Source organism: Mizuhopecten yessoensis, unplaced genomic scaffold (genome assembly GCF_002113885.1).
Source record: "Mizuhopecten yessoensis strain PY_sf001 unplaced genomic scaffold, ASM211388v2 scaffold10921, whole genome shotgun sequence".
In the NCBI taxonomy this organism is placed as follows: Eukaryota; Metazoa; Mollusca; class Bivalvia; order Pectinida; family Pectinidae; genus Mizuhopecten; species Mizuhopecten yessoensis.
The window spans coordinates 1580566-1594334 of record NW_018408788.1 but is presented as its reverse complement, the minus strand read 5'-3'; the positions used below and the strand labels follow the sequence as shown (position 1 = coordinate 1594334).

The window sequence follows — 13769 nt, the reverse complement described above, 5'->3', positions numbered from 1 at the left end:
GAATATATTTAGATCCTTGATTTACTGTCAATTCCTCAAAATTTCGCCTTGTTTTCGAGTGCCTTATTTGGGAACATATTATCTGGATAACAGTTATTTCATATCTACACTTGTGTCATGTGTAGATCCTAATTTTTTCGGAATGCATTCGCTGCAAATTAACAGAAACGTTTACAACAAAGAAACTTGGGAATCTGAATACGTTTCCGAAGGGACAAATGCTTTCTTCCTCATAGAACCAACTTCACCCATAAATTTACTCATTTGGGGAAGTTGGTTTGATAATAACAACGAAACAGTTACTGTTGAGACTGATGACAATGATATCAATATGCGTAAGACATACATTTCGGATAAATATGAATACGTGTCGGAGTCGGCCGCCATTATATTGTTACTAAGGTTGCTTGTGGAGGGGGTCATTTGCTTCATATTGATAGTGGTATGCGGTAGATACCTGCAAAATGTCTGGAATACAATTAAACACATCATAATCATACCTGTGAAAAACAGAATCCTAAAACAAACACCGTGTCTAAAACAAATCTGTTTGAAAAGACACGATGTGATGATACTTTGTTCCGATGAGGACGGTGACACTGCTGTAGGGGACTGTGTCGCCGATTCCCTTGAAACCTTAGCACTGAAACCATGCTTAGCACACAGAGACCTGACCCACCTAGGCAACAAACTGAAAAATGACGTGTATTTTGATGCAATGAACGAAAGTTCCAAAATTGTTATCGTACTTTCTGAAACATTCCTAAAGGACAACTACCTCCATAACTTTATTTTTCACCTTATGATACCGGAACTTATCGCCGACAAGAAACTATCAGTAAGAGATATGCTTGTGTTAGAAATAGACTGTAACTCGCGACCAGAAGTTGAACAAGCCATTCCCGGTGCCCAGATAATTCAAGGAACATTGCAGAAGAAAACACATCTTGAGACGCAAATAATGTACTGGGCGGTAAAAACATTTCCTGTTTCGATACATTTGCAGATGAAAGTAGTTTTTAGAAAAATAGTTTCGCTTGTCTTAGAATACGATTGATTAACGCTGTTTTTTTTTTTTTTGTATCTCAATGTCAACTTCTAAATACACTTAAACAATAACTCTCAAATCATCATATTGATATTCATTTGGTTTGGTTTGTTTGTGTTTTACGTCCTATTAACAGTTATGGTCATTAAGTGATTTTGGCCACGATTTTTTACATTTGAAAAAAATAAGCGAAACCTGTAATATACAGATTACAATATACAGAGTGGCACGTTTTGGTCACTGGTCCATATGACAGTAGCTAGGGTTCAGGAACTACACCCATCCTATATATTTCTGATTTGTTTTAAATATTTGCTTTAGATATCGGCTAAAATCGGGTTACGAAAATGAAAATGCCCTTCCCAACTTCATTTTTTGTTTGTTTATTTTTTGCATTTCACTTCAAATCAGTAACATGCAAGTATATAAGTGTGAAAGTAGCAAATACTTTTCTCTCTAATGTGTACTGAAATATATGAAAAAGTGTACCGGTCTGAAGCATTATTTGCCTACTCTGTTCAACAACAATGAACATATTTTTTTACAACATCTTTATAAATAATTAAACAGATTCGTCACTCAGGTGTGGCTTAAGTAATTACTCAAAACCCAAGCACAAACAAATATTGTTTCATGTTCAAAATATATTTTTCAGAAAAGATAAAGGTTCGCTAATTTCCACTCAATGCTAGCTTCAAATTATTCTTGAAATTCAAACTAGAAATAGAAAAGAATTCTGGTTATACAAAATAAAACGAAATCAAATCAAATCTTTATACACGATGTCTTGACCTACATGTAGTAGCCTCAGCTCATTCACAAAATTTAAACCCCTGTGAATATTAGCAACTATGCAGTAGCAAAGTGGAAAAAAATATCATCAGAAATTTTTAAAACCTGTTTTACTTTTTTACAAAATATAAATAGTTATGGCTTGGATTCATGGTAAATGTATAGAAAAGCAAACACTATGAGTGATATGACAGGAGTCAATAACCTCAAGACATGACAAAGAAATAAAACGTTCAAATGACAAGACAGCTTAAAGGAACAACATGAACCTCTGTTGAGGTGAAATCAGGTGTACTGGGGGTCAAAGGGAATGTCAAATTAGGTTTCATTGTTGCTATTTGTTTTCATGGAAAAGTTTGTATGCAAATTTAATTGTTTGTTTGATATGCAGAAAGTATATACATAAGGGTTGATGTAACAAATTAAGTTTGATATTAAGTAAATATTTTCAGAATTGATATCCATGTACCTGGGTATGTGAAATATTGTAACAACTAATATCACACATGTATTTTTTTTTATTTCATATGAAAATCACTTATTACTCATAAATCAAAATCTTAAACAATACTATTCAAAAGTTGTTTTCCACAGTAATGGACATTGCAAACAAATTCAACAGCAAACAACTATAGTCAATTTAGTTGTAATGTTTTGATACAAACATGCTTTGTTGAAATTGAGAAGAAAATGAGAAATACAATTAGATATCATCATTTGTCAAAATAACAATAAAATCAATAAAATTAGTCTGAATGTTTTGAAAAATGAAAATGTACTGATTCATTACCATATCTTATAGTCTGTATAATATGATTTACTTTTTTGCCATCAATGTGTTTACAATGGAATCAAATAATATATATAAATCTTATTTTTTCTATATTTACTTCCTTCACATGGACATTTAATCCCTTTTTCTTATATATACCTATATATATATAAAAATTGAACTGAATGATGTTTAACAAATGTACCAGAAGGCCATAAAACCTTTTATCAACAAGATATTTTTTGAAGTATTGAACCACAAAAATAGAAGTACTCACTAATGTTTTATTATAACATGTATGCTATAAATGTTGACACAAGATACTTTTCATATGTACCTTGACGCCAACAATTAGTAAATGTATTTTGATCATTTGAACTCATTCACCTCTGAAATTTCATAATAAACTATTACAACCTTTGAATTGGAACAGTTCAAATGTGTCTTCAGGGATGAATGAGTTTAAGTGACAAAGATCACCATTACTATTTTGATATATCTTTGGGTTTAAGGACATATCAAAGCCCTTATGAAGATATATGGAGTCGGCTCAGTATAATGATAAAACAAAGTAAGTTAGGAATGGTTTTCATCAAATTGTTAGCCCAGATTGGATGGCATGGTGTTAAGTGCTCTCGTATTCTCCACTTGGATGTGAAAGTGTAATGGGTCACCAACTTGATCACATGGATTCTCTTGATCACATGGATTCCCTTGATCACATGGATTCTCAAGTTTCCTCCCACATTCAGATCGTCTGCACTGTTACTTCCATCCAGGCCAATAATAGTGATAAATATAAGTTGGACAAATTTGTTTCATACTTTTAATATAAATACAGATTTATATTTATATTAATTGTTGTGATAGCGGTATCTTACAAATATTAACAGTATAGCTATGAATACCAGTACAAAAACTATGTATCTCTTATAGGTGATAAACTTCATTAATTTTACAACAATTATGAAACAAGTTATATCAACTTATATTAGTCACCGTTGTTGGCCTGGATGTTATCACACAGGTGGGTCTTTATGTGGAAGGAAACTGGAGTACCTGAAGAAATCCAACGTAGTCAATCAGGGAACCATATCCTGGCCATCTTGGCCTATGCCTCTCTTATTAGAATGCCCTGAATTAAGTATTAAAGGATATTTCTAAATCAGCCTAGGAATGAACAATACCTAATAAAATAGTGAAATTTAGTTTTTTCAATGGAATGAAATTTTCCCTTTGTTTTAAAAATAAAGTTAAATCTCAAAACTCATGAAATTTTGGTAAGTGTTACTAATATGACTAGAGATACTGCTGACATACTCTTAAGTTAAAAATAAAGTGAAAAAAAAAGACTAGAATGAATAGCAAAATGTGTATATATTTGGACATAGTTGTGTATAATTGGATATAGTTGTGTATAATTACTTCAAATTGGCAGGCCTATAGCTGCCGTTGTAAGCAAATAAGATGTAGCAGGAACATTAAAAATCCTCGCATGTACTTTTTAGTTTGTGTTTTTTGTGTGTGGTCCAAACTGATGATTAACACTCAAATATTGGTCTCAAATGCCACCGGATAGCACCACATCTCTTCTATGTTTCAAAATGTCTCCGTCCCTTATTAGCCTCCAAAGATGGCTGAAGTGTGCATGCATATGGCTTACAGTCCAGCTACACACCTGAAAGTTCGGTCTCAACATATTTAAGTATATTTATGTGGTACAAAAAACAAAACACGACTAGAATTGATAAAAATATCATTTAGGAATGAATGGTAAACAATGGAAGAAAGAATGTTGAAGGGATGAATATTCAAAACAGCATCTGCAGCATTGCTTTGTTATCAAACAACCAATGTTTCATAAATACATAATTTCTTAATCATATCAAGCCTTCAAATGAAATTCTCTTTGGGAAGAAAATTTAGAAATGGAAGTGGAACCAAAAAATATTTCAAAACAGTGTTAAAGTAAATAAGTATGTAGTTACAACTCACAGCTCACAGGTGATGAGCCATATGCTCTGCATTACAGCTCGCCCCCTATTTGAGAAATAATAATAACATGTTCATTATCTTATTCTCACATTAAGTCAGATGTGATGATGAATTTGATACCTTCATCACATCAATGGGTCAAATATGAATCTGAATCATATGAAATATTTATAACTATATCTGTCACACATTTCAGAGATGGACACCAACTGCGAATTAAGGCCTTTATTGTTATCATTCAATCTATCTAAACTGAACGAAATATCTGATGCAACTTGATTCATAAATGAATAAGTACATATTATTAATTTGTGTTTGAAAGTGATAAACACTCCATGTGACTGAAACATGTTGACTAGCTTTTCATTTCCCCACTGGAGTAACGTGACAAAAACAATTATTGGACTTATAAACATGGTAAAAATATTTCACAAAAACGACTTAACATAATTATATAATCATAATCATGGCAAAATTTTGTGGAAATCAGTTTTCTTTATAGTATACTGACCAATCAGAATTCAGCTGTGTGCTAAAACAGAAACAATTCTCCACTGATTACGATTTTTTCTGATAGCACATTGTAATATTCCAAAACACACATTATAACATTGTATTTTACAGACCTGTAGAAATTTATTTTTTAAAAAGTCTGCGAAAATGAATGTTTGATGGATGAACGGGACCCATCCAATAGTTTCTAGTACAGAAGTTCTGATTGGAGACTGATTACTGTACACATACTGAATTTAGCCCACTGAAATTTTAGCAGACATTATCCTTTTTTAATAGATTAATGCATTGATGAATTGGCGCACCCCGAAATATGCAACAGAGACCTATATACAAGAACTTCAATTGCCGCATTCATAATTTAGTTCAATAATTAAAATGCGAAATAGAGCTGAAATAAGATTATACCACTAAAATAAGAATGTTAACAGTAACATAACTGACATACAGTACAAGAAAGCTTAAACAAAATTAAGAGAGAAAAGTAATCAATGACCCTTTCTCCCTAAATAATAAAATTTTGGTCCCACTGACATTGAAATATAGCACTATGACATGTTTTTAATCTTTAATCAATGCTACATGTTAATTATTACCGTATTTATAATAAATGCATAAAACAACAAAAACAAATTTCTGACTAGCAGTTATGTTTACATCAATATCAATATTTGTATATACTAAAACAGCAAAATACAACATGAAATAGATCATTGGCAAGAATTTCTATGTAAATGGCAAAGATATTAAACACATATACATGTATATATACACACAGGGTTACCAGGGTGACAACAAGACTAGGACGGCATCAATGGACTTTGGACTGATACAAAAATCACACCTTTTGTTATTATGTTCTATCAGAAACGGTCTGACATTGACAGACTTTGGACTGATACAAAAAACTCCTTTTGTTATTATGTTCTATCAGAAACAGCCTGACATTGACAGACTTTGGACTGATACAAAAATCACACCTTTTGTTATTATGTTCTATCAGAAACGGTCTGACATTGACAGACTTTGGACTGATACAAAAAACTCCTTTTGTTATTATGTTCTATCAGAAACAGCCTGACATTGACAGACTTTGGACTGATACAAAAAACTCCTTTTGTTATTATGTTCTATCAGAAACAGCCTGACATTGACAGACTTTGGACTGATACAAAAACCACACCTTTTGTTATTATGTTCTATCAGCATTGGCAAGAATTTCTATGTAAATGGCAAAGATATTAAACACATATACATGTATATATACACACAGGGTTACCAGGGTGACAACAAGACTAGGACGGCATCAATGGACTTTGGACTGATACAAAAATCACACCTTTTGTTATTATGTTCTATCAGAAACGGTCTGACATTGACAGACTTTGGACTGATACAAAAAACTCCTTTTGTTATTATGTTCTATCAGAAACAGCCTGACATTGACAGACTTTGGACTGATACAAAAACCACACCTTTTGTTATTATGTTCTATCAGCATTGGCAAGAATTTCTATGTAAATGGCAAAGATATTAAACACATATACATGTATATATACACACAGGGTTACCAGGGTGACAACAAGACTAGGACGGCATCAATGGACTTTGGACTGATACAAAAATCTCACCTTTTGTTATTATGTCCTATCAGAAACAGTCTTACATTGACAGACTTTGGACTGATACAAAAACCACACCTTTTGTTATTATGTTCTATCAGCATTGGCAAGAATTTCTATGTAAATGGCAAAGATATTAAACACATATACATGTATATATACACACAGGGTTACCAGGGTGACAACAAGACTAGGACGGCATCAATGGACTTTGGATTGATACAAAAATCACACCTTTTGTTATTATGTTCTATCAGAAACGGTCTGACATTGACAGACTTTGGACTGATACAAAAATCACACCTTTTGTTATTATGTTCGATCAGAAACAGTCTGACATTGACAGACTTTGGACTGAAACAAAAAACACACCTTTTGTTATTATGTTCTATCAGAAACAGTTTGACATTGACAGACTTTGGACTGATACAAAAACCACACCTTTTGTTATTATGTTCTATCAGCATTGGCAAGAATTTCTATGTAAATGGCAAAGATATTAAACACATATACATGTATATATACACACAGGGTTACCAGGGTGACAACAAGACTAGGACGGCATCAATGGACTTTGGATTGATACAAAAATCACACCTTTTGTTATTATGTTCTATCAGAAACGGTCTGACATTGACAGACTTTGGACTGATACAAAAAACTCCTTTTGTTATTATGTTCTATCAGAAACAGCCTGACATTGACAGACTTTGGACTGATACAAAAAACTCCTTTTGTTATTATGTTCTATCAGAAACAGTCTTACATTGACAGACTTTGGACTGATACAAAAACCACACCTTTTGTTATTATGTTCTATCAGCATTGGCAAGAATTTCTATGTAAATGGCAAAGATATTAAACACATATACATGTATATATACACACAGGGTTACCAGGGTGACAACAAGACTAGGACGGCATCAATGGACTTTGGATTGATACAAAAATCACACCTTTTGTTATTATGTTCTATCAGAAACGGTCTGACATTGACAGACTTTGGACTGATACAAAAATCACACCTTTTGTTATTATGTTCTATCAGAAACGGTCTGACATTGACAGACTTTGGACTGATACAAAAAACTCCTTTTGTTATTATGTTCTATCAGAAACAGTCTTACATTGACAGACTTTGGACTGATACAAAAACCACACCTTTTGTTATTATGTTCTATCAGCATTGGCAAGAATTTCTATGTAAATGGCAAAGATATTAAACACATATACATGTATATATACACACAGGGTTACCAGGGTGACAACAAGACTAGGACGGCATCAATGGACTTTGGATTGATACAAAAATCACACCTTTTGTTATTATGTTCTATCAGAAAAAGTCTGACATTGACAGACTTTGGACTGATACAAAAAACTCCTTTTGTTATTATGTTCTATCAGAAACAGCCTGACATTGACAGACTTTGGACTGATACAAAAAACTCCTTTTGTTATTATGTTCTATCAGAAACAGCCTGACATTGACAGACTTTGGACTGATACAAAAACCACACCTTTTGTTATTATGTTCTATCAGCATTGGCAAGAATTTCTATGTAAATGGCAAAGATATTAAACACATATACATGTATATATACACACAGGGTTACCAGGGTGACAACAAGACTAGGACGGCATCAATGGACTTTGGATTGATACAAAAATCACACCTTTTGTTATTATGTTCTATCAGAAACAGTTTGACATTGACAGACTTTGGACTGATACAAAAACACACCTTTTGTTATTATGTTCTATCAGTAACAGTCTGACATTGACAGACTTTGGACTGATACAAAAAACTCCTTTTGTTATTATGTTCTATCAGAAACAGCCTGACATTGACAGACTTTGGACTGATACAAAAAACACACCTTTTGTTCTTATGTTCTATCAGAAACAGTCTGACATTGACAAACTTTGGACTGATACAAAAACCATATTCTTTGTTGTAATGTTCTATCAGAAACAGTCTGACATTGACAGAATATGGACTAATACAAGAACCACACCTTTTGTGATTATGTTCTATCAGAAACAGTCTGACACTGACAGACTTTGGACTGATACAAAAACCATATTCTTTGTTGTTATGTTCTATCAGAAACAGTCTGACATTGACAGACTTTGGACTAATACAAAAGACCATACTTTTAGTTTTTAATTTTTCATCTGCTGGATGTCCAAATTACTTGGTTACAAGTTAAGTCGTCATGATAACCACTCAAATAAACAAACGGAAATAGTCCGACATTAACAGACTTTGGACCGACATGAAATACCACATTTTTAGTTATCATGTTTTCGTCTCCTGGATAACCGAACTTCTCTGTAGTGAAAGGGATGTTAAACCACTAAAACAAACAGCTACATGTATGACGTTCTATCGGAAACAGTCACACATCAACACTTTGGACTGACATGAAAACCACCTCAAGTTATTTTCTTTCGAAAACAGTCCGGCATCGACAGGCTTTGGACCCACACGAAAGACAGCACTTTTATGAGTCCGGCATCAACAGGCTTTTGACTCGCAAGAAAGACAAAACTTTTTGTTATGTTTTATTAAAAGTGAGGAGTATGTTTTTTTTCACACATAATCATAAACCTTATTTAATTGGAACATCACATTTTGCTTGTAACCATGACAATAAAACCGTAAATTCTACTACGAAAATATATACACGTGAGACATTACATGTAACATATATTGTGACAACTGTTGTGAGATTTTCCTCTTGGACGACAAAATTATGAATGAAATCCACTCCAATATCTATCTAAAAATATCAATTTCTAAATTGATGCATTTCTTACTATGATTATACAGTTGTAAATTCATAAAAAGATTGAAATGCATCTTTGGAACATTAATGGTAGTTCTGTACAAACATATATCATGATGCCTGGTACATGTAGCTGTTACTACCAGAAAAATGAAAATATATGTTTCATCTCTCTAACCACGGAAGAAAAATATCACAATAAAAAAATATTTGTATCCATCATTGGAAACAGTAAATGCAAAAAATCCTCAGATTCCTTTTAAAATATCAACAATATAATTAAGAAGTATATATTGAAAATTAACTGACTAGTAATCACCTGAAATGCATTGAAAGTGTATTTATATTAAAAACATTTTTTTTCCAGATAGCAGAATACGAATAAAGGGCTACCCATAGGGATATATTTTAACAGATTGCAATTTAACTGAAACGCTGCAGTATGCACATAGGGCTAATGAAATAATGCATACCTATCAACCTATTTTGAACCCCAATATTGGGCCAGTATTAATCAAATGTGTGCTTGACTAAACCAAACCCAGAATTCTGGTAGATACTGGTAGAAATAGAAAATATTTTCCTTTAATTCGCACCAGTCAATTTTTTTACTGGTTTTAATAATGGAAACTCTTAAACGCACACCTAAGAAAAGTACATGCTTTGATGTTGATTAGCAAGGTACAATGTGTGTCTGATGTAAAAAAATAATCAATTTTGGTTAAATCATAGATATTGTTTCAAAACCATATCAATATTTACTCTCAGGCCTTAAATTGGGTTAAGTCTTCAAATATCAAGTCAAAATATTCACAGAATCTCATTTGTTTTAGGCCCTTAATCATGTACATGTTTTAAATTGATTATTACATACAACCATATCTGTAAAGAGGGCAAAAAAACATTTTACTTTTGCCATAAAAATAAAGTTAAATAAAATTACTTCGAGTATACATAGTCTACACACTAGCTGGAATGAATTCAACATGGCACAAAATCATTACATAAATAACGGGCAAAATTTAACTGAAATATATATATACATATGCTTAAAGAAAATGCAAGAATCAACTGGAATATAAACATAGGCCTCTCTTTATATTTTTTGTTTACAGTCATTTTATAGGGGAAATTAATTTGAGGAAAACAACATTTGAAAAAAGAATATCACAATAGTTCTAGACTTCCAGGGCGATATGTACTGCAAACATAGAGATTCGTGGACATAACAAAACTGTGATTTTGTTACTGATCGAAACAATATTCATTTCTGTGTCCAGTTGTCTCCTTCACCTTCTACACGCCAGGGAATATCAGCAGTCCAAACACATGTCTGACCTTGACTCAATGTGCTGCAAGTATTAATGATCCCTGTCCCATTTCAGGCAAAATACTAGAGAGTTCCACTGTAGTCTTCTGTACAACCAGTAACCTCCCTTTGTTTTGGGTTAAACTGTAACACGACTGGGCCATCATCACTGTTTCTACCATTAACTAAGTTAAGGAGCTCAGTTGGCTCGAGACATACTATTATGGTTTGGAGGTCCAGGGTTGGGATATGACTGGCCCCATTGCAGTTTTGCACTCAGAACACTGTTGATGTTTCATTTAGTCTATTTAATGAAAATTAAAAAAAAAAGTTCTTCAAAGTATTGCTTTCTTTACAGAAATGATAAGCTATAGTCATATTGCTAATAGCTATATGCCATAAAAAAGTAACAGTGCAGTGGGATCCTTGATGACAAATTTGCATTAATTACTTTTCAGTAATATCCTGATTTGAAAGTATTTTTCTTTGTTTTTTTCTAAAGCAAACTCTTTACCTAATTTTTCATTTTTTTATCAATGTATTTATAAATGTGACTTAACTGTAATGGCACTGATCTAGAACTAAAGTACTCACAATCATACTCATAAAAATTTGTACAAAAGTTGAACAGTTTTACATAAAAATATAATCTGGATGAATGAGATCATTCCACCAGTTGTCTCCCTTGACTCTACGACCTGGTTCACTAGAACTTCAGTCACTTTTTATTTCAAGACCAGAGTTGCTTCCCTTTGAATGTACAAGTCAAATGAGTCAAAACTATTGCACAGGCTATGAACACTCTGCACCTGTAAACAACACGGAGGTTCACCATAAAAAATCTGCAGTAACCTGTCAGGTAAATCCAAAGCACTTTGCACATAATTTGATTAAACTGCCACATCTTGCTCTGAACAACCACATTATGTCTGCATGACCATGTGACTTTTGCCATCTGGACGTCCGGTCAGGAAATAAGTGGTCATATCTCCTTTGCCCTTGACCTTGACGATGCCGCGGCACTTGAGCTCGTACCCCCGGACAGATAGGATGTTATGCATGTCTTGTGTCACCTAGAAATAAAAACAGCATTTTCTCATTAAAACTCAATTGTTTATAAAAAAAAAAAATAATACCTGATCATAACAGAATATATTTCACCTTCTTTTTAGCATCATATCAATTTCATTTCAATAAAAAAAATCCTAACAAAATATCAAATATGGAATTTCCTCCACAATGCTAGATTATATGTGAAGCAATCTAGTCAAGTGATGGATCAGAGTCAGGCCCAAGACACAGCATCCATTTAGAATCATTGTATAACAAAGTTGTATACTTTAACCCTTTTTGCTTTGCATTCTAGTAACAAAATAGTTCAAACATACTGTACTTTACTTTACTAAAGTGTTTTTTTCTGTTTTCACATCCTTTTAACTATAGCTATGGATGTGCCAGGTTTTTGTGGTGGAAGAACACCAGAGTAACTGGAGAAAAAACATGGACCGATGGCCTCAAACCCACGACCTGGTGTTGGAAGGCTAGTGATTGTAGATCTAGATGGCCAGATGCCTTAACTATAGTAACAATACATGGTGTTTCTAAATTGTGTCTGTATAAGAATTGCTTCCCTTTAAACATATTCCAAATCCTCATAGATTAAAATGTGTTAAAAAAGGAACAAAGATACGTAACATTGTACATAGATGGGCAAGAGACTGAAAGTCTGTATCTAGCATAGATTAGAGCGATATTACATGAAAAGGCAAAGAATTTCTGCAAAACCTTTGGTATCGAAAAACTTACAAAATGCCATTACTTTGCATAAAGTGGACAAATCGGGAAAATCAGATAAATAAGTAAAATGGGGACATTTACAGGAAATCAGAAAATTCGTGTAAGTCAGGGATCAGGAAAAATTGGAAATCAAACACCTAACTTACCTGTATACTGTTGGGTAGTCCGGTACTGTCCATACGACTTGCCACATTCACGCTGTTCCCCCAGATGTCATAGTGAGGCTTGCGGGCTCCAATTACTCCACTGACGACAGGCCCCACATTCATCCCTGAAATCAAAACGGCCAAACTGAACCTTCATTTTGAGAACAAGAGCACCGCAGGGCGGAACAATATATGCCCGTTGAATGCCATATAGTGTTATATACTTTCTTACATTGAAATAAGATCTGCATCATTCTAAGAGTGGTTAGCTGACATGCTATAAAACAAGAGGCCCATGGGCCTTTAACGGTCACCTGATATATTTATACAGAGAGTTGATTTTGTTTTTGACATGAACAGAAATATTATTCAAAGTGACAAAAAACAATAAAACCACCTTATTGAATATCTAGCATACAGATTTCAGACTAAAAAGTATTTGAAACTAGCACCTCTGATTCTAAACAAGGAAAATGAAGAAATTTTAGCACACTGACTCCTTTGAGCCCCACCCTACAGCCCTCGGGGGTAGGGCTGGCTCAAAATTTTCAAAGTATCAAACTGTCGACTCAAGGTTATAATTCCAATCAAGTTATTAACATGTAATATTCAAAGTATCATTTGCCATTATAAACCATAATAAATTTTGCCCCCCCCCCTCTCCTTCCTCAGGGTATAAATGTGAGACCCTAGGGTCATAAACCTTAAGACCCTTCCATCTATGAAGAGTATTTGATTCTACCATATCTGGGTCTTGAGAAGAAGATTTTTGAAATTTCAGTAAATTCGACCCTTTTTGGCCCCACCCATCAGCCCCTGGGGGTCAGTCAGGGCTGATATGTGCTTATTATCAAACTGCTACCTAATACTGATAATGCTAACCCAAATTGAATTACTTCCAATGGAAATTAAACAAATGTTGGTCCAAAATGTGATTTCCCTATATAAACTATAGTAAAGTTTACCCCCTCCCCAGGGGGAAA

The 13769-nt window shown here is 33.5% G+C and overlaps 1 protein-coding gene and 1 long non-coding RNA gene across 2 annotated transcripts in view; both read right to left on the bottom strand.

Annotated features, from left to right (window-relative positions):
• Window positions 1–2343: 2343 nt before the first annotated feature.
• LOC110463712 lies at window positions 2344–6612 on the bottom strand. Its single transcript, XR_002464420.1, has 2 exons — window positions 6460–6612; window positions 2344–6303 (listed from the first exon to the last, which is right to left on the bottom strand). It is a non-coding gene; the product is annotated as an uncharacterized LOC110463712 (long non-coding RNA).
• Window positions 6613–7934: 1322 nt separating this feature from the next.
• Window positions 7935–13769, bottom strand: part of LOC110463711 (adenylate cyclase type 5-like) — a 92235-nt gene continuing 86400 nt past the window's right edge. Inside the window, exons 18-20 of the mRNA XM_021518517.1 lie at window positions 12787–12911; window positions 8419–11916; window positions 7935–8262 (exon numbers count right to left, since the gene is read on the bottom strand). Coding sequence (XP_021374192.1) covers window positions 11767–11916; window positions 12787–12911 — 275 coding nt within the window. The 3' untranslated portion in view covers window positions 7935–8262; window positions 8419–11766. The remainder of the gene's footprint in view (window positions 8263–8418; window positions 11917–12786; window positions 12912–13769) is intronic.